The sequence below is a fragment of the Ursus maritimus genome, unplaced genomic scaffold (genome assembly GCF_017311325.1).
Source record: "Ursus maritimus isolate PB19 unplaced genomic scaffold, ASM1731132v1 scaffold_30, whole genome shotgun sequence".
Lineage (NCBI taxonomy): Eukaryota > Metazoa > Chordata > Mammalia > Carnivora > Ursidae > Ursus > Ursus maritimus.
Window position 1 is genome coordinate 22,389,746 of NW_024425564.1, and position 24,968 is coordinate 22,414,713.

The window sequence follows — 24,968 nt, forward strand, 5'->3', positions numbered from 1 at the left end:
AGGAAGATTACCTCTGTTTGCTCTGGTGTGGGTTTACAAAAAGTTACTGATGCACTCTTAGAAATACGCACTATCTCTGAGCTTTATGACAAATTGCAACTGAGTTAGAAGGCCTTGGCATTGACCAAACAAAAAAGACCTTTGTACATTTTTAGGGAGGTGTTCCAGTTTGCTCATTCCCCTGGCGTGGGTGGCTCAGCTGGGAGGAGAGACTTCTCGTTTTCAAAGTGAGCTCATAAAGTCCTGCCCCAAAGTGCTCAAGGACCTCCAATTCTGTGTAAGATGTAGAATTCATCTTGACTCTTGAGGGTAAAGAATTTAGATGGAAGTTCACTTCTCCACACAGCCCCAAAAGTCATGTATTGAGGGGGAAAAGAATTTAAATTCAGATTATCTTTATAGAGAGTTGAACAATTCTGAAACATGGTCCTACTACATGGAGTTTATAAGTGAAGAAGCCAGAGGTATTCTGTGGCCTGTCAAACTCGAATTCTCCCTGCTGTTTTCAAGGGGTGTGTAATGTGTGTGTGTGTATAGGAAGAGAACAAAGGAAAGTGAGGTGTAGTCAGGGTTTATCTTCTCGGGGCACTTTCATTTCCTCTAAATCTATTTTTACTTGTTGGTAGACAAATCATACTGCTAAGATATAGCAGTTAGCTGGCTGGTAAGTCAGTGTTGCTACAGGCGACCAGATTTCACAACGCTTCAAATCCCAATAAGGGAAGTCCTCTGTTCCCTAACCAATGGCTTTGGGTGAGGGTGTGTGTGTGTGTGTGTGTGCGTGTGCACATGCGTGTGCGTGTGTGTATGTGTAATTCCTGATGACTCAGTGTTTAAGAAGGTACAAATATTATAGCGAATCTATTTCTGGTTCTTATGTTACCTTTCAGGAATGGGACTGGAAGACCTGGCAAAAATCTTTTAATCATTTCCTGCCAACATTTGGCTGTGTCCCATTTCGGAAGGTAGGACACGGTCTTTAAAGATGATGTCATGGGGTCTGGATAAATCTAAAGTTTTCTGAGTGCCACCCCTGACATAGTACTGGCCCAGCCCAGCCCATCATACCCTTGTAATAGCCATTGCAGTTTTAATGAACCCATGAGCTTCCCTTGAGATTAAGTGAAGAGTCCGACATATTTTGGGGACCAAAGAGGAGGGAGTAAATGGCTGGGTTGCAGACAGGAAGCTTCACAGAGGAGATGAACATTGACATATGGGCTTGAAAGTATGAATAAGAGTTTACCGATGGAATGGAGAAGAAAAGTCATTCTAGGTAAATCACAGAATATGCAAAGCTCTGCTCCCCAGCAAAAATAGTGCTGTTCTCCACTTTAGGTGACCTCGGAGGAGTCAACTGATCTTGTCTACATTGGGCAAAATGCATAAAAGTTAGGCTCTCGGGCACCTGGGTGGCTCAGTGGGTTAAAGATACAACTCTTGATTTCAGCTCAGGTCATGATCTCAGGTTCATGAGATCGAGCCCCACGCTGGGCTCTGCACTCAGTGGGGAGACTGCTGGAGATTCTCTCTCTCCCTCAGCCCCTTCCCCTGCTCGTGCTCTCTCTCTCTCAAATAAATAAATAGATCTTTAAAAATAAATAAATAAATAAAAGGTAGGCTCTCAGACATGCTGAACTTTACATCAATCATGCTTTGAATGCTCACTTGTTGTGCAGAGATAGTTATGATTACAGAAAAGAGGTGGTGGCATTCCCCAACGCCTTTCTTAGGGGAAAACTACCGTGTAGAATGTGACATACGTTGTAAGAGATTGTAATAAGCTGGATGATAAGATTTAAACAGTGTGTGATAATCTGATGGGTGATAAGATCAGAACCACTTTTCAGTTTACTTAAAGGTCAACTCAAATTAGATGCTTCGTTTCTTACTTCTGCCCCATTCCTTCATTCGTTGGCTGTGTTCATGTGCTGACACTGCTGTGAGCATGGCCTATAGCAGGAAATGCCATACGTGGAAATGCCAGATGTGAACGACAGCCGTGGCCCCTGCCTACCTGAATGGAGCTTATAATTTAGCTCAAAACTGATCTTCAGAAGGATGCAAAACAAACCTGGTTCCATCAGTGACGATACAAGTGACATGTCCAAAAAATAATCAGAGAAACACATATTCTCCGTGTGGATCAAGGCACAGAATGGGCGACTCAGGTGGCTGTTTTACTAATCACTGAAGCAGAAAAATGAGGCTATTTTAGACCTTTGTGGCCCTTAGGCTTTTGGACCTTTGGAGGCTCCACTCCCAGCCACAGTCCCTTAAGTAAGTAAAATTTTTGCTTTTAAAGAATCGAGAACATTAAAAAATATACATAATTTAGCTTTTCAAATGATTGGACTCTGAGTAACTCAGTTAATTTAAAATTGCCTGTGAGGGGCGCCTGGGTGGCACAGTCGTTAAGCGTCTGCCTTCGGCTCAGGGCGTGATCCCAGCGTTCTGGGATCAAGCCCCACATCAGGCTCCTCCACTGGGAGCCTGCTTCTCCCTCTCCCACTCCCCCTGCTTGTGTTCTCTCTCTCGCTGGCTGTCTCTATCTCTCTCTCTCTCTCTCTGTCAAATAAATAAATAAAATCTTTAAAAAAATAAAATAAAATAAAATAAAATTGCCTGTGAGTCCTTGGCAATCACAGGGCATATTTAGAAATCTCTGCAAAGTGAGACGAATCTAACCTATACATTGTTTTCAAATGTAATAAAATAGCTCTGAGCTCTAAACGTAGCAATTAATGAAGCTGACATTATTTTGTTTCCTACACATTTATCTAAATGTTTATTAATTTATATTTTGCAGTTTTTGTGTTTCATATTTTGGAGTCAAAATTTTATTGGGGGGGCGGCTCTCAGACATTCTTTCAGGCCTGGGCATTCTGCCCATCATGCCTGATGGATAAAACGGCACTGCACCCAAAACCCATAGGGCAAAAGACCAATGAAATTAAGAAAGGTGTCCGTGTATCTGGTTTCCAGGTAACTGTAAGAGTTCTTTTCCACTCCGTGCAAAATTCCTGTAGAAGCAAAGAGACAGCAAGCCATGCACTCGAAGGGAACAGCCTATCGTTAGTAGTAAAGTATCTGCATATTTGATATACAATCAGAAGCATAAACAGGGCTGAGGCCATTCAAAACGAACTCTGAGAAAGGAAAGACAAACAAGGGAGAGGAACTAATTTTTTAAGTCCCCACTGTGCTAAGCCTTGGGCCAGGTCCTTCCTGTGTGTTGTTCTATTGAATTCTCGCAAGAACTCTGTGAGGTAGTTGTGTTTGTTCCCATTTTACAGATGGAGAAACCAAAGCCTAGGGAATTTGAGGAACTTGCCGAGGGATGGATAGCTATGAAGGAAGAGAGCCAAGGGTTAGCCTAACCCCAAAGCCTATACTCTTTGCACAATACTCATGTTGTCTTGTTTCATAAAAGGGTGGGGATGACCTGATTATCTTTCTTTTTCTAACCACTGATATAAGTGGTGCATATGGCACTTGATGTGGTCGGGACGAGTAGAGGCGTCTTAGGTGGGTAGCGGCTGCAGTTTCCCAAAGAGCAACGTTGCAGTGAGAGAAGGCAGAATATTTTTTTTCCTCTTAAATGATTCATTCATGGAAAAAACTGTGGTGGATAAAAGTCCTGAAGTCCACAGTCTGTAGCAACATCAAGGGAATCTTTAACTATGGGAAGTCCCGAATCACAATCAGATTGGAACACAGCCACCCCCCCCCCCATCACTTCACAGTGTTTCTCGGAATGCAGTCCTGGGTCACCTCCCCCAGAACGAGCTAACGAGCTCACCCCAGGGCAGATTCCCAGGCCCCAGGATTAGAATGTCTGGTGGGAAAGGCCTGGAAATCTGCATTTCAGCTCACGTTTCCAACCTCTCCAGATGATTCTTACGTTCTCTAAAAGTTTTAAACCACACTTCTGTGGTTTAGAACAAGATCCTCCTCCTCTTCTTTTTCTTCTTTCATAGCTTTTAAAGACCACGGCTTAAACTTCCAGAATGTCCAGTTCTGGGCTTACCACCATTTTACAGATGAGAAAGTAAAGAGAAAAATGGGTATAGGGCTATTCACTAAGTCAGCTACAATAAGAACTCAAAAAAAAAAAAAAAAAAGCCCGAAGACAAAACAAAACCCAAAAAGCCCACCTGATTCTTGCTGTACTGAGATTAACTCTTGGGACCTTGGCTTAAGTCATTTCTGTGATTCTCACCCACTGAGAAGATCCCTACACAGAGGAAAATGTTGACAGAAGTTTTTAAAACAACTATTGTCTAGAAGGTTAAAATTCCCTTTTAGCAGCCAAGCCATCTCCACTAAGAAGGGAGGGAAGGAAGGATGGAAGGAAGGAAGGAAGGAAGGAAGGAAGGAAGGAAAGAAAGAAAGAAAGAAAGAAAGAAAGAAGGAAGGAAAGAAGGACAGAAGGCGAAAGTGAAAGAAAGGGGGAGAAAGAGAAAGAGTCTGAGAGCAAGCAAGGGAGAAAGGGAGGGAGAGAGAAAAGAGGAGGGAGAAAGGAGGGAAGAGAGAGGGGAAGGGAAAGAAGAGGTTCTTCTTCCTCACACCCATGGTGGTTCGAGCCAGTGGCCTAGGGGACATGATGGAGGGGGTCAGCCTAGGGGAACAGAGGCGCTCAGATGACTTTCAGGATATCCTGCAGAACCCTTGGTGTTTGGCAGCGAGGAGCCAGGACCGTTCCCTCCTGCCCTTCCCATCCTTGCCGCCATGTTTCCACCTCGGACCCCCACAGCTCAAACTTAGCACTGCAGGCATTATCTACTTCTCAGTTCTGGTAAAAGTCTCCCCCCGTAAGGGCTGGCAGAGGTCCGATTCGGAAGTTGGCTTCCTCCTACAGGAATCATCTGCCTTTTGGTAAACATAAAATGTTCCACTGATTTTAGAATTAGACAAACAAACAAAACATTGAGTTCAAGCGCACACCCCAACATCAATCCAAGGGAAGGCGTGGTCAAAGTCTGTCCCCTTTAAAAGGATGGAGTGTCAAGGAGCAAATCCGCAGTGCAGTTACGGCAAATCAAATGGGAAGAAGTCTGAAGTACTTTTCAGACTTGGAACTAAAAAGGTTGAGTCTAAAAAGGAAAACATGTCACCTTCCTGCCAAAATAAACTGTGATGAAAGTTTAGACCCCACCACCTTTCAGCCAAGCATTTCCTGTTCTGGTCTCCCTCGTCTGCCTCACACTAGCTCAGCTGAGGGAGAGCTATTTTTAAGGTGCAAACAACCAGGACTAAGAATGAGAGAAGTTATTTATTTATAGTTACACCTTTCAACTGTTCTTTTTTCCCTCTGGAGATAGAGGCTTGGTTTGGCTTTCCCTTTGAATCTAAAGTCCCTGGGGTAAGAAGGACTTTGAAAGGTCATGATGGAGTCACTTTGCCTCCAGACAGTGGGCAGAACAAGTCACCACTTCTTGAGGAATTCCTCCTCCTGTGGGTGCTCTGGGCTTACGCAACAACACAGGTACTCTTGAGCAATGGTTTGTAATACGAACCTTTTGCATAAAAGGTGATTTGAAAATACATTCGTGGTTTTGTTATTTGAAGGACTCCAACAGTGATTCTCCCCCCTTTTTCGTCCAACAGAGAATTCCATTATCATGCGAATAGAAGTTCCATAATGGATTTGGGTTTGTAAATTCAGCCTTTGTAATTAGATTTTCTTGAGGCAGGACACACGCATATGTAGTGTTCTTGGAGCCAGCAAGCTCCTTCTTGTATCTAACTGCATCTTCCCTTATTTCTTATTCCATTAAATCAGTCCATTCTTAATACCAAACCTCAAAGGACCCATTGTAGACCCTTGGAATTTGCCGGTAAACAAAAGAGAAATGCCCTCGCTTGTAATGCTTGCATAAGCACGATCTTGGTGTTGGCTATTACCCCGTAGTTGACTAGCATTATTTTCTTTCCAGTGTGTATTTCCACCTGACATTGCAGTGTTTGCTTGTCTCCCCACTACAATGTAAGCATCACGAAAGCTTTGTTCACGCTTTAGTTTATCACTGTATCACAAGCATCGAAAATATACTGAATGAAGGGGGCCTGCCGGGCTGGCTCAGCTGGTGGAGCATATGACTCTTGATCCTGGGGTTGGGAGTTCAAGCCTCAGGTTGGGTGTAGAGATTACTTTAAAAAAAATCTTTAAAAATATATATATACTAAATGCTTAAAATTAATTTGATGAACAAATTTCTATTTATGTCAAATTGTGACATTTGGAATTATATAGAGTGCTGAAGAGGTCCTTTCCTTTTTTTTTTTTTTTAAACATAATGGTTTCCTAAATATTCTGGCTCTACTGTTTTCACCCACTGGCTCCGGCATTATTACAGGAATTACTTAAAGGACGAGAGGATGGCTCCTTTCTAAATTCACTAGTATCCATGTGTTCTCTAAATGGGTCAACCTTGAAACTAACAACTCTACAGAAAAGTTGGTTGGCATGACCCACGGCCAGCTTCTTTGCTCCCTTTACTTCTGGTGGGTTCCTTGTGCAGCCAGGCCAATGGGGTCATGGTTCAGCTTTTGGTGAAAGGAGAGTCAGTCCTTTCTGTATCATTGTACTTGTTCAAAATTTGGTGCCTTATACCACTCAAGGAGGAAACAGAAAAGACTGGAAACTGTTTGAGTGTAGAACCTAGGTCTTAAAGCAGATCTATCAGAAAAACAGAGAGAAGCAACTTAAATGATCCAGTATGATCTGGAACGACACAAGAATTTATAATGACATGGGAACAAAGTTTTGCTGACCGATGAATGGATAAATGGTACAAAACATCAGGTATTTCGGTACTTACTCTTTGCAAGACTATTCAGTTCTTGAAAGTTTTAAGTTCTTGTTCTGGGAACATTTCTATTGTTCTGAGTGCAATGGAAACAAGTAAGTAGGAACAAAAATCCAGTCGGTCACTCACTCACCTTTTTGCTTAAGTGGGGACCATTAGCCCCCCCAATGCTTCTCTGCACTGATGGTGGTACTTGATACACATCTTGTTCCTGGGTACCATGGCTAGTGGGGACCTGGTAAATCCCCTGATGTTGGTAGGAAGGTGGCACTTGGTAGATGCTGTCTCGAGGGGCACCGTGTGGGTTTGGCACTTGATAGAGCTTCTGTTGGCCAAAGGTCTGATGCGTTAGTCCAGAAGTCGGCTGGTCCTGATTGGAGGGGGTCTCCTGAATGGGGCCAATCAGAAGCTTCACGCGGTTGCCTGGGACAATGCCTTGTCGACCATGTAAGGAGCAGAGCCACCATCCTTCCAGTCCTCCTGTGTTCTGCTCTATGACAGTCAGGATATCTCCCTTGCGGAAGGCCAGTTCCTCAGCACACTCTGGGACATTGTCGTATAAGGCCCTTGCCATAAGATTCTAGGAAGAAGCGAACAGAGGGATTTCATGTTAGAATGCTAGCTCAGTCATTTAAACACGGAAAGCCCATGCTCTTATGGAGAGGCACACTTCCTGGAAGGGAGAGAAGAACAAATATGAACAATAGCCTGTAAAGAGAAAAACAGATGGTGCAGACAAAACACAGATACATACGTACTGTGTCTGCCACCAATGACATCAGACTGCCTCCTCAGCGAAGCTCGGAACACCACAAGAGTTCTTCCCTCTAGCTCTAGATGCTGTGCCAAGGAATTATGAGTAGCACTGGTAAAGAGTTCACTACACAAAAACACTTTTCTTCCTTTCTTAAAGCCAGCTTAAAGAATAAAATATTCCAAGATCTTCAGATGTGCCACAGCAGGCATTTCTCAAGCTTCTCATATACTGGAGGCAGAGAGAGTCAAAGAAAATCCCAAATAACAAATGGTACACATGGCGTTTATATCTGGTGTTAAAATGGAAACAAAAGTAGACTTATATATGCCTTGGCAGGGCTTACAAATTCTTGTTCTCAGTTGGTCAAGAAGTCCTTGTATCCAGGGAGAATTGACAGGCAAGTATTTTTTCCATGATAATCAGGCCTGGAGCATAGGGTGCCAGCAGTCTACATCTCCAGATTGGATGGCAGGGAGCGAGGAAGAATTCACCGCATCTAGGTAGATGTCACCACTTTCTTTTTTGGTCTTTTATTCATACCTTTCCTGAAGGCCCCTCCTCACCCTGCCACTTTTCCCCCCTACTTCTTGAATCTCGCCATTCACGTCAGAAAGCCTCTGCCTTCCCCTTTCATGGGCCCAAAACACTCTCTCCCTTTGTATGAAGGCCCGTCTGGCACATTCAGTACTAAGCAGACAGCCAAAGTAGGCATTCAGCAGAGAGTGGGCAAGCAGTACGTGCTGACATTCTTGGAAGCCTTTCAAAGGCTCCGAAGATTTCATTTCTTGGCGTCAGTCACGTTTCACAGTACGATGGCAGCCCTCACCACATGCCTGCTCCTTCCCAGCACACAGAGGAGTCGGGATGCTGTAAATTCATCGCAAGCACTTGGAAAACTAAAAGGGGTCTCTCTGGTGCTTCACTGAAGTGCCTGGCTGCGCTTGAGTCACCGGGACGATGATCATTTGTGGGAGGAGGGCGGCCTATAGGGTGGAGCATGTTTGGGACTTTACATATTCGTGGAATTTTTGGCAGTTGTTTGGATTTCTGCCCCCCCCCCATTTGCTTCTCTAGAAACGTGGATTTCATCTTCCAGCCCCGTGCTTTTCATTCCTTTAGAACTGACATACATTAATCATCTCCCCCCCCGCCGTACTATGCCCCATGACCACAGTCTTGTGCTGTGTGCTGGGCCTCCTCTCTGAGGGGGGGACTGTGTTATGTAAGGCAGCTCCCCTCCCGTCAGTACCTGGGAGGGGGTCCTACTCTTACTGTTAATCCTCTTAGTGCAACTACTTAACCTAAGAAAAGGAGATCAAGGAATAGAGGTCAGTACCCAGGAAGCCCAAGGATGCTTTTTATTTTTTTTATTTTATTTTATTTTTTTTAAAGATTTTATTTATTTATTTGACAGAGAGAGACAGCCAGCGAGAGAGGGAACACAGCAGGGGGAGTGGGAGAGGAAGAAGCAGGCTCACAGCAGAGGAGCCTGATGTGGGACTCGATCCCGGTGCGCCAGGATCACGCCCTGAGCCGAAGGCAGACGCTTTAACGACTGCGCCACCCAGGCGCCCCGCCAAGGATGCTTTTTAAGAATAAGGTTGAAGTTCTCGTTCTTGACAATTTTTTGAGATCCGAGAAGTCTATAATGTAGACAGGTGAGGAGTAAGGGAAGCTCAAGGGAAACTGAAGCGTTTGTGTTCCAGGTGAAGGTTTGACTTAGTATTTATACGCTAGGAAGCTTGGGGTTTTTCCTAACAAAAATTCACATATATAAAGATAAAATCATTCAGCATCCTACCCTGGCTTGAGGAACCACTTAAGGATATGTCATAATCCTAAAATCTCTCTTTCTCTTCTTCCATCTTTTGAGTGTTCTGTAACTTAAAAGAAAAATCATAGAGTTACAGACAACAAGATTCTGGTCCTTGGTACCAAAGTAACCTGAGGGAGATCACTCCACCAGAGTTGTACTGTGATTACAGAGTAGGGAGAGAGCCGAGCACTCTGGTCTCTGTCCCTTTTGCTGGTGCCCCATTCGATGATTGGGAATGGCTGGTAAGAAGGCCCCACGAGAAATCAGAACTGATAGAATTAGGACCAGTTCTATGGAAGCTGAGGGTGGGTAGCTGGACGAGTCTAGTGACTACGAAGAAGGGAAAGAAAAGAAACAGAAAACAGTAGAAAGGCAAAGACTGCAGACCTAATCAGCAAGCTGGAGGCCTGTGGAGTCGGGTCCCTGCCATGGGACTCCCTGCAGCACTGCAGTGGGGCACTGGACCGTGCTTGATGGGAGGCAGCTAGAAATCCCCGTGTGGGAGTCGTTCTGGATGTTCTTCGTCTCCTATCCCACTGACCTTCCCGCACCTGGGAAGCAGCATGCTAATGCTTCAGATGTGCCCCGAGAGCCGTTTCTCTGGGAAAACTTTCAGAGACTGTTGTCCTCACTATCGGAGGCACCCTGGGGAGTTGTCCTGACTGGTTGTCCATGATTCCCCAGCAGTCCTCCGTGCTGCCCGCAGAGGTGAGGCTTTAAGGAGAGAGCCTGCTTGGCAGGACCGGTAGCATGCGCCCCCGTGATGGCCTGACACCTCACACACTGACAGAGAGTCTCAGCCTTGGCTGAACGGGAGTAAGTGACTGAACACCTGTACAAACTAAGAGTCCGCGTCTACACCCATCCCTCTCCCATACGGAAGGTGACATGCACTCCCGGAGACCTTTAGAGAACCCCTGGACCCAACCTCCCTGTTTTATAGATAAAGAAACAGGTCTGGGGAGGCCAGTTTATCATTTGCCCAAAGCCACACTGTTGGTGTCGGACATGAGAATTCTCTTTCCAGAACTCTAAGCCACCTTAGCTCGACTACACAATGTCCTCCTAACTGGGCTCAACTCCATTGTATAGCGAAGTTCGGAAGATGACAATTCTTGTCCTGTCTATGGAATAAACAGATTATTTTCTTTTGCGCCTTCACTTCCTCCTCGGTAAGATGGGAAGGAGGGAGGGAGGGAGGGAGGGTAACAGCACCGCCCTCATGGGTTTGCTGCGAGGATGAAATGAGTTAATCCAAGTCAAGTACCTTAACACTGCTGGAGGCTTAGGAAGCTATTGTGACAACTTACTTAATTTGCTGAATGGCCCTTTGGCCTTGGGTTCCCTCCGTACTCAGCCTCTTGTCAGTTCTCCATCAAGGGTTGGTTCCTGTTCTAATTATGCTATTATATATATATATATATATATATATATATATGAAATAGTCAATTACATATCAAGAGAACTGTACCTTGCAGTATTTCTCTGATATAATAAGTCGTGGTCACTGCAACCTCTTATGGAATATTTGCCTGCAAATAGCAATAATGAAACTATTGATTGCCCTCAAGAGACCGAGACAAAATATTATTATTATTATTACTACTCTGATTACTACTGAATGAATTATGGCTATATCTCTTTAGATTCCAGCAGAGTCCAAGCCATCAGAAAGTGGGGAAAAAATGGGTAAGGAGCTTGGCTCTTGAAAACACTTGATGCTTTGGGGGCAAGAGTTCCATCGAGAAGATAACAGCAAAGTTAACCAAAACACAAACCATCTCATTCAGAAGTGCATGGAGTTGATGGGCAGATGAAGAGTTAATTCATCCAGCTAAGGAGAAGGTGGAGGGACCTCCTCCTTCAGGGTGGGAGGTGTGATGCCTCAAGGCCACAGAGTCAGAAGGGTGATTATCTGAATATCTTAGAAAAACCCAGGAGAAGGGGTTTGTCTATTCAAGATCGCCTCTTTCTCCCACTCGCCCCAGGATATTTATCTCTAGGGCAGGAAAGGTCAACAGAGAAACAAATCCAGGACAGATAAGAGAGCTCTGTCATTCTATAGCCAGTTGGATGGTTAGCCTCGAGAGGGTGGCAGTTAGAAATGCAGCTAGGGCTTGGCAAAGCGCCAGAACGGTTGGGGCACAGAAGTTGAAAGCCAGAGGAACTTCAAACAATTACACTCCAGCTCCTTCGCCTTACAAATGAGAAAAAACAGGGCTCGAGCAGTTAATGATTTGCCAAGCCACCTGGCAAGAAGGTCACAGAGCCCGGGCAAGAATTCATGCCTCCCCGTCTCCAGCTCCAGAATTGGGACAGTACCGAACAAAGTCAAATGCATGGGCTAGCAAAGCTGTGCTTCTAACTAGGATTGGAAATCGGCATTGAGAGTTATAAATCCTCTTTGAGGGAACCCTAATTATAGTAGCCTCTAGCACTGATCCCCCACCTAGTCTTTCTTGAAGCTCTCTTTTGGCTCCCATGATTCCACCTCTGGTTTCTTCTCTTCTCCCTATTCTCATGATCACTCATCTACCTTCTTCACAGACTAATCATGTTCCAAAGGGATCCCTCCTTTGTTCTGTGCTCTTTGCATGCTCAGTCTCTAGAGGAAATCCCATCCCTACCAATGGCATCTAAACACACAGATAACAGATCCATTGCCCCAGCCTAGATATTTCTTCTGCACTCCGGTCCCATATCTCCAACTGGCTAATAGGTATCTTCTACTCTAACTCGACAAGTGTAGAAACCCCTTCTCCTGCTTTATCTTAGTTCACAGCACGCACACAGCTGCCCAAGAGAGGAGGCTCAGAGGTTTGTGGAGTCTCTTCACAATCTGGAACCCAATCAGCTTGGCCCCCGACTTCCTCCTCACTGCCTCTCCTCGTTCAGGCCTTCAGCAACCTCGTATCAGGAGTCCAGAAATTGCTTCTCAACTGATTTTCCTGCATTCACCTTCTCCCACGTCAAAATCTATCTTCCATCTTCCCTAGAAGAGTTATCTTTCCAAACCTATCCGCTCGTTTCCCTTTCCAGTTCTTTGTAAGAGTATTTCTTTCAGTATGACTTGTAATACCCCATTCAAGACTGTGAACTCCTGAAGTTCAGGGAGGCTGGCCTATTCCTTTGGTGTTTCCAGAACTCGAGCCCAGTGTCTGAAGCAAAATGTACCTCATTAAATGTCTGCTAACTTAAAATGGATTCTGGACTCTGATTTCCTGGTTCTCTACAGAGAAGGTGAAATTGTTTTCTAGAGACGTCAGCAAGATACTTGGTAAAAGTTTTCAGATGGACATGGGAAGATGAACCAACGGAACCAGAAAGATAAATGGCATGTCCAGACCTCACAGTCAGAGAATGTGGGAGCCAGCAGCAGGGAAGTGCCCGCCCCTCCCTGTTAAACAGGATAATGACGTAGATGGGAGCTTGAATCCAGTGTCCACAACCACTGAGCAAACAGGAAGGCCAGGAGGAGCTGACCATCCCAGCCAGGTTAAATACAGTCATCTCTGGGAGAGCTTTTCCCCCGTCGGTGTAGAGCCCTCCATCTGGCAGCAGGTGACTGGGCACCATTCATGCTTTGCCAGGACGTTGGGTTCCTGGTTCAGCTGTGCCTGAGGAGTGGGAATAAAATTCTGTACAACTAGCCAGAACACTGGGTACAGAGAGCTCTAGGTCATATGACAGTTTCCACACCATCCCCCACTCTTCCCTGACTCTTTTTTTTTCATTGCTATCAAAATGTCAAGAAAGCTTATTCGTACTCCCACTGCCAGGGAAACTATCTGCTTTTCCAAATACAGAGAGGTGTGACTTATAATTTCCATGACCATTCATGCTGTTCTTTGAAGAGAAATGAGACACAATAGCTGATGTGTCACCCCATTAGGACTGATAGCATCATCAATGGCCCGACTTCCTCTTATTATTTTTACTTCATTCTATATTTATCATGTAGGAGCTCCTGCCAAGACCTCGGGGCTGCCACATTCTCACCAATATGACTTTCCTGTACCCAACTTCCCAAACTTTCGCTCTGGACTCTGGTGGGGTGCATGTGGACGCGCGTGCGTGCACACACGCATACACGCACACAGTGGACAGATCCTGAGAGACAGGCACGGTAAAGAAGGAAATGGCCGTTGTCAAGGAAATCAGTCCTAAAGGAAGTAGCTAAGGGATGAGCATCATCAAGGTCAGTCTCAGGACACACTGGGGAAGAGGAAGAAGGGCTCATGGGCTTTTGTGCGTGCTGACAAAAATCAGCTTCGGTCTGAGGGCGATCAAACCACTTTGGCTTCCCCCCACCATCACCTTTAGGTTATAGGGAAATGTGGAATTTCCCCAAAGAAGGTACTAGTCAGAAAACATGGATATCTACAAGTGTCTGGATTTCGATTCTTGGAATACTTGGTTTATACCTGGGTTTTTCATCGGATGATCTGGACTGTTCAATTTTTGGAGCTGTATCCTCTGGAGGTTGTTAAGTGGCAGATGTGAGATGTTCAAGAAAGTTCAGGAGTTAGAAGATAGGATTCATATCACTTCCAGGGTTTTCTCTCTGCTGTATTTGTCAGCTGTAGTCTGACATGGTGTTCATTATGTGGTCTGAACTAGCCATGGAAAGGCAGCAGCAGAATTCCCCTAGGCACACTTCTGATACCTCCTGGGGGGCACCCAACATATGCCCTAAAGATTTCTCTGGCACTGAGACCATATTTCAGCCAATGCTTTTCATTTTCTGGAAAGTGCTTCTCAATCCCTATGGTGGTCACAAAGCTTACATGAGTATCTCGGACCTTCTGAATATTCAGGTCATTTACTTGGTCCCAAGTCCTCACATTTTCTTAGATTTTCTAGCCTCGTGAACTTTACCCATAGCATTCTCTTTTGAGCATTTCTGAATGGAAGATGCTTTAAGAAATCTGGCATTAGACACTTGTCTCCCAAAGGTACTCTTTGATACACAGCAGCCCTGACAGGCACTGTGGGGCTGCACCCTGTGTGTGGTCAAGATCCAAGGCACCCAGATTTGGGAATCTTAACATCTCTTCCATTTTTGGCCCATTCCTGTTTGATGAGGCATCATTTCTGATAATGCATACATGCATAACCCCCTGCATTATTTTGGGGGCTCATGCACCAAAGTGATACTACCTCTTGAGAGTTGAGAGCGGCTGTTGGCCAATTTGGATATTTGGACCTCAGAAAGAATTTTCCATCTGACCAGATTTGGTCACATCATATCGACAGCATAGATGTGAGATTAAGTAAGTGTTTCTTTATACGCTGGTTTTCTTTCCTTCTTTGCACTAGAGCAAATGCCACCTGTTCGCCCTTGATTGAAGCTTGATGCGGGACAAAAATATCCATATGATGGGATTTGTTTACCATGAAACCAACAAAAGTCTAGAGCAAATCCTTTGTTTCATCTGAAAAAAATTATAAATGGGTTGTTAGGGAGGCGTGCGTGTGCGCGCATGCGTGTGTGTGTGTGTGTGTGTGTGTGTGTGTGAGAGAGAGAGAGAGAGAGAGAGAGAGAGAGATACTTCATAGTCAACTTTTATTATTTCTTGGCCAGTTGTGGAGGATGAATCTGAATCCTGGTGGGAGTGAGAACACAGCATTTCCTCACAAGTCTGACGATCAGAAATGACACACTTGTCTCCAGGAGCTCCCTTTTCCACTCCTCTGTGGTCTTTGAGATTTTTTTTTAAAGCAACTCCTGAGGGTCTTAAAGAAGGTGGAAGGACACCGTGGTTTCTATGTAGTAGAACCAGAAGTCACCCATAGCTTGACCAGAACCAATTACGCTAGAATTTTAGACTGAGAAGGGATTCTGGAGATCATTCTAACCCGGTCTTGTTTTCCAGCCCGGAGGGTCATCTAGTAGTCTAGCAGCTGAGCCAGAACGAGCATCTGGTTCCCTCTTAATCTAGGACTTTTTTCCACTGGACCAGGATGTGCTTCCTGAGAACCTCTCCATCTTAGAATTTAGTACTGTTGCTATTAAGCCTTGGAATTTATAAGCATTTGTCCCAGGTTGCCTGGTTTTGATAGATTGAAGTACAGTGTATTGGCAAAGGATCAAACACATGGGGCAGGCACAAACTCTTTTCAGGGTCTGTCCCTAGATAAATCTGACAGGCGCCATATAATGATGAAGGCCTGACACCCACTCACCCAAAAGATAGGTTTTTATTAACAATAAAACAACCAACTGGATTTCAGCCAACATTACAGTGTTGGCACTGGATCACATCTCTCTGCCTGTCTAGACAGATCCCTCCAACATCCAGGTACTTGGGGAAGTGAAATGAGAATTAAGTTATAAAGGAGTAGGAGACGCCAGTCCACTCTATTACGGTTTATTTCCAAAAACAGTATTGTTTCTCAAAAGTCAAAGCACGAAAGTTATAACATCTAATAAAGTATTGGAAAGAAGAGAAAGATCTTATTTTTTCTATTGCCACGTATCTTATCTTCCTGCACCAACGTATGCAGCTGTCAAGGTCCGAAGTAATATCTAAACCCACCAATACCGATACGTACACACACTAGCAACCCTGACCTAACCCCGCAGCCAGACCCAGGCGACATACCTTGGATGACCCCCGCAACACTTTGAGATGTCCCCTTACTTAGGTTTGCTGCCTGATTGCTATTATCCCACTCCACTTGTGAGGTCCTCAAAGAGTTTTAAAAACGGACCAGTATACTGGGCCGAAAGGGTGTCTACAACCATGTGCCGTCAGCCTTGCGCCTGCAGAGAGGTCTCAAGAAAGAACTTTCGGGTGCTGTAGCTTCTCAGCCAGAAGAGGGAAGAAAGATGGCAGGAGCACATGGAACAGAAGAAAACCTCTAAATGAAATGGGTCAGGGGCTAGGTATATAGACAAGCTCGTACATGTATAAATTATAGACAAGTTTATAAGAATAAAATAGCTTTCTTCAAGGTTCCGTTCTAAATGCATGTTCCATTATTTTATATGTCAATATAAAATTATATATATCATTACGCATGCACACACACACACGAGACAGAGGAAGGCTTCAGAGGACCAAGGTTGCCTTAGAGATGGCCTGATGGTTTCACATGTGGCCTGAGCGAGACCTCATGCTTCTTGGTATTTTGTGGTATTCACCTGAACACACCGGGGCCACGCATGTAAGAGGAAGTTTCCCATGCTGAGAACCTGTGACATGAAGCCCAACGTCAGTCATGGTACAATTATGGCAAACGGTTCTATGTCTGTATTTTTGTGCTTCTGTCATGTAGAACCAGTAAGATAATTTTTTTTTTTTTTTTTAAGTAGAAGGAAGTAGGGGAGATGAGACCAGTGATTCTTAACTAGGGGGCACTTGGGGATTTGGCAATGTTTGGAGACATTTTTAGTTGTCACCATGCGTGCGTGTTGCTGGTGGCCAGTGGGTGGAGGCCAGAGGCTGTTAGACATCCTGCAATGCACAGGACAGTCTCCCATCCCGAAAAACGATCGAGTTCTAAAAGGTAGCAGCGCTGAGTGGAGAACCCTGCACAGAGGAATGGACACCCACCGAATTAACAGGAGCTAGTCTCAGTCCTCATTATTGTAAGAACGATGGCCAAGAAATCACACCTTTTGTGCCTCTGTTTCCCCACCTGCAAAATGGGGATAATGAACACGTTCTTTCTAATATTATGAGAAGTCATGAAATTATATATGCGGAACACTCTGATTTCTTCAGAAGAAAGGGTCTCTATAAAATCAAAGCACAGTTATTATTACTGCCTTATTATGAGCTCATGAAATTGTGCCTTAAGAACTGTACTCCTCCCCCTTGGAAAAAAAAAATTCCTCCAGGAAAAGAAAACAAACCAGAAATGATCTCATCGTGATTACACCTGCCACACCAAAAAACAGACACAGTTCAGAGAAACTAAATTCTTTCCCTGCAGCAATGAAGTAAGCTGCGTCTGTAATTAAGATCTTAATAAGGGAGGCAGGAGGCTTGTTGCAGTCGCTGCAGGCCCAGGAGACGCAGAGCTAATTGAAACACAACCTCCCTCACTGCTTCTCACTCTCAGGTGTTCTCGGTACATTTCAAAAAGGGCCTTTCTTTCATTTCTAGAGATGCCTATTTCTGCTAAGGAAAAGAAAAGAACCAACTAATTATTTGTCAGCAAATAGTACTGATGACTCTATATGAAAAATTCGCCTGAATTCACTTAAAAAAAAAAACAAAACACCTCTTAGATAATTTCCTGTCAAAAGGCTGACATAAGGGAAAGGGATAATGCCTTCAACAGTTGATCTTTGGAGCAGCTCACGTTGACTGTCTAGGGTGGCCATGTGTTCCAGAACTTTCCAAGACAGTCCCAGTTTCAAGTATCTTTCCCATTGTCAGACCGTACGTCCCATTGTTGGGTTGTGAAACGTGAATGCATATCCAAAGAAGTTTTATATATATATATTTTAAACTAAAAATAAAAGATAGGCATGCAAGTATATATCTTGCTAATGGGTTTTCCTTGGTTGAATTTAGGATTTGGGAGAAAAAAGAGATAGGTATTGGTAAGAGTCTTTGATTCAGTCAATGGACATGTTCTCTAATTGACAAGATGATCTTTATAAGGAAATGAGATATATTGCAAGGCCATCTGGGCCTCTGTGAGATTGTCTAGAAGTCCGGCTTCCCAGTGAATGGGGTTAAGAGAAAAAGTGCCGTGGAGCTGACTGTATTCTTATTGCTCCTTTCCCTTACCCCCATTTAAAGGTACGCTCAACACACTTTGCTCCAAGGGGAGAAGGCTGGAGAATCAGAGACTAACACGAAGTTCTATCCCAGAGGAGCGTTCAAGAAAATAGGTCTTCAAAATTTTGCTTATGCCAATGCTATTGTAATGGTACTGCAATACTGCTGGTCCACTAACCCATTTCCTGCCAAACTCATACCACAAACGTTTGGTAACCAAAAAACAACAAAAAAATTCGTCAACAGATTACAGACATGTTCTGATAGACACTAAAGACTCTGGACACCAAGAAAGCTGGAGTGTCTAGACGTCTACTCTACTAGCTTCCCTGTGTGTTGGTTTTGCTTGTTATGGTTATTGGAGGTAGGGGTGGAGTGAATTCAGGCTCATTCTTTTAGTAGAGCGCAGGGCTGGGCGACAGAGAAGCCTAGATGAGTCCTGAGTTAGCCACATCCCCTGTGGGAGTGAGGTGCTAAGTTAACAATAACGACCTGACTACTACAAATCAATGAGATTAAGGCTAATTCGTACAAGAGCATAAGGTTGCCACATAACAAAAAAAAATTTAGAAAAAATATTAAGGGCACATCATTCTGTCTAAATACATATTGCTTTAATAAATAGGAAAGATCTGGTTTAAGTCTTAACCCTATATACTTTTTGATTGCTGCAACTTTCTCTCTAGCTTCCCAAATAATTCCCCCTGAAACGCACTCACGCACACACGTACGCATACGCACAAAGAGTAAAGAAAGGAATTAAACTTCAACTCCAAAGATCCTATCAAAGATTTTTGTGCAATGCTTGCACCTTTACATAGTTATGGTTGCTCAATCTTTAGTTCTGGTAATCGTGAGTATCAACAGTCCACTAAGAAACATTTCTGGTAACGTAACTATTATCTGGACATATTGGAAAGATCAGGGGGGTTCTCATTTGCAACATATACACCATGATTTACAAAGAGATAAGCCACCTCCAAAGCGATAGGCCCAGTCTTGGAATAAGGACCCTGAACCGTCTACTTAAACACCCTTAAGCACCATTAATGGTTGGGGAGGAGGTCGAGGGGAAAAGACTAGCTCTTTTGAAAGAACAAACTGGTATTTAGTAGTCCATGATGGGGCGCAGATGTGTTTGAGAGCACTTGGCTGGCAACTTTAATATCCCCATGATCAACTGCCCCAGCCCCCACTTCAGGCATGAAAACATCACTGTCACACACTGTCATAACTCACACATGTTTTCTGGAGTGCCCCTTCCATCTTCCTCAAAGTATATGCCTCGATTCACCTGCATCTCCTTGTCAACTAAAAACTACCTTCTCAAAGAATCACTCTTCCCAGTGGACAGTGGCAGGGGTCATCACCAAGGCCATTGCTCTTAAAATGAAGATTTTCAGGAAGACAGTCTTTTGCAGCCAACCTGTAATGCTCCCCAGGCCTGCACCGTCCTCATGAACCGGTACGTAGACCGCAGGGAGATCACTGGAATGCTCTAAGTAAATAAGGGGGGGGAGTGCCGTTGATGGAGTACGAACAGGGGTTTTTTGGGGGGGGAGAAGTCGCCTTCCATGCCCATATTCTTTGCAATCATCCCTCACCTAGGAACCCAGCCACTATTCTCAGCACTTTAAGTTGGAAATACAGCCTTCCTTCCCAGTGGTCCTTCTTGTTTATCTTGGCAACGAGGTTTGGTAATTAAATCTATATGTTACTGCAGAGTAATGCCACGGGCCCAGTGGCTGGCATTTCAAACCAATTTGTTTAGGTTTCTTTCTAACCCTAAAACGATCTAAAGATAGATCACCAGGACCTCTTACTTCCCATCTCCTGCAGCAGGATGAGGGATGGAGTCCCCCCTGAGCATCCGTACCCCCAAATCATCTCCTTTGCATTTCACCTTCGATTTTGTGTTGATGCCTTTCTCTTGTCCTCACTAACATTCTTCCTGTGGATAAGTGATTCTAGCAGATGCTTCCTCTTAAATTTTATCTATATAATGCTTCTATATATTATATATGTCTTATAATGCATCCTATAACATATGCCATTTTTACATGCCTTTGTGTTAAAAACGAATGATTTGCATATAGTAGATCCTTACCACTATCTGATAATATCGGTATTATCACTCCCAGTTTTGTAAATGAGGACACAGAGGCCTGAAGTAGCAGAAGTGGGATTTGCAGCAAACCCCAGGTCCTTTCTACCATGCCATACAGCATTAGGACTCTTTTTAGTGGCAACAAACAAAACAAAACAAAACACCCACCTCTTTTTAACGGCTATTTGTATAAGTATTTTACATCCTTCAACATTCAATTCAGTATCTGTTGAGTGCTGACTATGACAAGGTCCTGTGGTTTCAGGTATATCAAATCTTATCAATAACAATGAAGATCCTAAATCATTAATATATTAGCAAGGGGGCACGTCAGTGTGCTGGTAAACCCCTGTCGTCTGTCATCTGCTTTGCCACACTACACCCAGGCCCAGGGAACACTAAATAATACTCAACCACCTTTACCTCGTAACTGGGATTTTCACATAATCCCGTCTTGAGTCCACACTACCCTTTCAACACCTATCAATGCAAAGAGAGCCGAGGCTGACTACCATTATCTACTTTACTCTATGCCCTGGAGTCGTGGTAAGTACTTCACATCCATCTATTATCTTGTTTGGGCCTTAGAACAATAGTCTGACCAGTTATTATCCCCATTTTACAGATAGGCAAACTGAGGCTCAGAGAGCTTGCCTTGCCTGAGGCTATCGAGCCATAAGTCACAAGAAACAGAAATACCTTTCTCCAAAGACCCCACTCTATCCACAAGGACATATAAGGTCAAGGCTGTGTCCCATCGAGGCTGTAACAGATCCTAGATCACACTTTTTATTCAAGGACTTGTCTAACAATCTGCCTATACCCAAAATAAAGGGTGGGGACTCTCATTTTCACTGGGCCTTCCTTAAAACTGGACGGTCCCCAGGGGCACCTGATGGGAGTTGCAGGTATCCTTTCAACAGTGACTTGATTGGAAGGGGTTAATAAGTAAGGAAGTGCTAACAGAGGAGGGCGGAGGTGGAAAACACAAAGCCTGTTGTAGGGATTATGGGTCAGTCGAGGTGACAAAGGTGTAGGCTTTTGATCGTTACACAGAGTGGATGGATGAGGAGACCTGGCCAGTGGGAAGTGACAGAATAACCCAGTAGCGTAGACACGGGGAGAGAGACGGGGGCCAGTGAATGGGAGCAGCAAGAGACCAAGCTTTCCCACAGCAGAGCTGGAAGAGAGGAGAGAGGCAGGCGGTACAGGGTGGGCTTTACGGTCGCTGTGTCTACCTGGGTGGAGGAGGCGAGCTGTAGGCAAGTCTGGTGTTAGAGCCGCATGAGGACTGCTTGAATGAAAAAATGAGAGAAGTTGATGAGGTCATAAGGGCACACAAGGGGGAGGGAATTTGCAAAGGGGAAAAAGCTGGGAGGAAGTTTTTTAGAAGTCGTGGCGGGGCGGGTAGGAGCAGCAGACAGGAAGCCACTGATGAATTCTGAGAAAAAGGACTGATGTATATTACAGTAAGGAAAGGATGCTGAAGGAATCCTTGGTATGCCCCACACTGTGCAACGTGCTAAATTTGGTATGGGCCGAGCACCTCTAGTTCTCCAAGTCTACTCGTCTCTATGTGGGTAAAGCCTGTGGCTGTCACAATGGGTTTGCTCAATAAATACATCCATCCATAAACAATTCAGTTACTATTAAAACTTCTTTCAGTGCTTTGAAAATTCCTAGATCTCACGTAAGATTTAAAAAGGGGCGTGGGGGACTGGGGTCTCTCGTTCGGAGAGAGCACAACAAATCACTTACAAGAGAGTACATAATTCAAAGCTGAAATGTCACAGCAAGGAAAGAATGGAGAATTATCGAAGTCCTAAATGACCGTGTCCACTCGGCTAAAGACCCTCCATCATTTGTCCTCAAAGGGGCTCAAGAAAATAAAAGGATTTTCAAAGTCCCCCTCAAAAGCGTTTCACAGTACCCATGTTTGCCCACATCCCGCCAGAACACAGCGGTCTGCGTTCCAGAATCCAGTTTTCTTATTTGCATTATAAGCTCCACCTAGATGTTTTCTTCGCTCAAAACGTTGAGGAGTGAATTTATTGTCGACCATACTTCAGTGGAAAAAAAATGAATTCGTTGCATGATAGACTAGACACAATTTAGAATTTTAGGCAGGCACCCAGGGTTCTGAAATCTGGCAAAACCACAGAAGCTATTAGCTCAGCTATCAGAGATCAGACAGGCAGTGCCGGCTGAGCTCTAACCAGGCTCGGGCCTGCACAAAGTGGGCGGGGTCTCGGGCCTCAGCTCCAACACAGCTGTGCACGGATGCTTCGGGTCCCCCTCCTGGCAGAGAGCAGCAAGGATCAGCCTCCAGACCCTCAAAGGGGAGCCTTCCCAGGGCAAGCCACCACCACGGAGGCACCGTGCCCGCCCCCCATTTCAGGGCAGGCTTTGCATCTTCCGAAGAGCCGGTGGACAGCTCTCAGTAAACGCAGGCCCCCGACGTGCTGTCTCCTATCACAGAACCTCCCACTGAAGCCTTTGAAGAGAAATGGAACATGAAGTCCCTATGAAACTGCAGGCCCCCCCCACCCCCATGAACACCATCAGCACCAAAACCCAGCAAACGAAAAAAAGCTAGACTAGATGTGTGCTAACCAGAACCGATGTGTTCATCCGTAATAGCTTACATGCCACCGTGCTCAAGATTATCATAAACGCATCGCTGGCTGGCCTGGAGCTGTGGAGAAGTGCAGACGGAGTGGGGCTTTGGTTGCCCTCTAGTTATGATTCCTGAAGTAGCCAAACCAGATAATCTGGTTTAAAAAAAGAAAATCTTATAGTGGCTGAATTACAAATCTCTGGGGTGAACAGAAGGCTGGCCGCGCTGCATTTCCAGTGCGTAGAGCAACACGGGCTTTCAAAGGTAATTCCTGACTCCAGGATTTTACAATCGAATAATTATCTGGCTTTACTACTGGAGTGGCTCAAATGAAACACGGAACTGCCAAACGTGCCTTACGCTTTGCTTTATTGACTTATAGCTAAGAAAGAAAAAAAAAGAACCTATCCTGCAGGAATACTGGAGATGAAATAGTTTTAAACTCCCTGGGGGACAAAAACAGTAGTCACACAGGACATTTCAGGGAAGTCACAGATGATTCTTTCTTATAGTGGTTTAAAGTCACACGTTCTGGAGCCAGATCGCTTTGGTTCAAGTAACAGCTCTGCTACTTGTTAGCTGTGTGGCTTTGGATAAATTACTCAGCCTCTCTGTGCCACAATTTCCACATTTGAAAATGAGTATATAACAACACCCACCTCACAGAGTTTTTGGAAAGGTTAAATAACTCTTAATATTATTTACCATCCCTCCACCTCTGCACCATCGCCTCTACTTAAAATGACAAAATCGTCTCCTGAAATAGAGTTGCCCATTATTAGAGAGAAAACAGGCTTAAAAGACAGGGACAGTAGATTTCTTCCGCTACTGGTTTATTTTATAGTCACCCCAAGGTGTCAATTTGGCATTTGGCCCGTTAGAGAAATCAGTATTTTATTCTGGTGAAAAAACCTAATAACATGAGCTAATAACAACCATATATTTACACCACCTGGCAGGGTGTCCAACACTGGTAAGACCCGGCAAAGAGAAGGGTTTTTTTCCATGAATGCCAATCGAAATTTATTTTGTCAGTTGCCATGACGTTTTCTCTCCATGAGGGTAAAATGAAACATGATGAGGTCAAAAAGTGACTCTAGACTTTGTCACTTCTTTCACTTTCTAGATTGAGGTACTTAGTGTTGATTTCAGCCATTTGTACTTTCCAGTCATAAACGTATGAACATATTTTCTCTTTGTTTTCCCCCTGCAAGGTAGTTGTTATGAGCCTAAATGCTTTCAGCAACAGGGATAGGAGGGGGAAAGAATCACCCGAGGCTCTGGAATCTCTAGGCCAACCACTGTTCTAACCAAGGGACTGTGGAAATATGGGGTGAGCCACTTCAAGAATGGGAACTTCCCTGCCAGGTAGGACTTGTTGCTGGTTGCATCCTAAAGCCAAAAGTATTAAGAATCTTCATGATTATCCATTCCTCTGCTTTTTCTTATGGAGAAATAATGGAATAATTATAATGATGATGATGATGATGGAAAGCTAATAGTACAGTGGTAACTGATACATGTGTCTTCACACAGTTGTAACCTTTCCAAGGAGAACCATAATTCATGCATTATAATAAAGACTTTCAGCATCTTGATTTAGAGGTTTTGAACGAGATTTATAGCTTTTGAATAAAAGATTTATCACTGAGGTTAGCCAGTGGCTATTAGCAAGAACCTAGTTTTTACAACCTCACATTAAAAAAGGATGGGCCAGAAGCTACATAATTCAGAAAGGAAGCAAAGTAGCTCCCAGCTAGCAGAACCTGAAGGTCAGACAGGTAATACAAACTGTCAATCCAAAACCACAGCCACCTTGCCAACCATCATTTTAATAATAGCACGTTTGTTTAAAAGCATTAGGTCTCACGTCTATTCTAGAAGTCACCCCCAATTCACTGCAATGTGCTTCTTTACAGTACAGTGTCTCTGGAAGCTGCTTGCCTGGTTAGATGGGGGTGCCTTAAACAAAACAGGGATATTCCGAGCAAGTTATAATCCTTTTGCCAAGAATACACAAAAACAATGGAGCAAAATGCATGGGAAAATAATGTATCATGACATTCTGTAAGCTACAGGGACAATGAGCTGGCTGGACACTTCAGACCCTCAGCCCATTCA

At 44.3% G+C, this 24,968-nt stretch overlaps 1 protein-coding gene across 4 annotated transcripts in view; it reads right to left on the reverse strand.

Moving 5' to 3' along the window:
* The window catches only part of NEDD9 (neural precursor cell expressed, developmentally down-regulated 9), a 184,650-nt gene that overhangs the window by 20,734 nt on the left and 138,948 nt on the right, over positions 1 to 24,968 (reverse strand). For all 4 annotated transcript variants that reach the window (XM_040645046.1, XM_040645047.1, XM_040645045.1 and 1 more), the window contains one exon: positions 6,946 to 7,392. In XM_040645046.1, the coding sequence (XP_040500980.1) occupies positions 6,946 to 7,392 (447 nt within the window). The remainder of the gene's footprint in view (positions 1 to 6,945; positions 7,393 to 24,968) is intronic.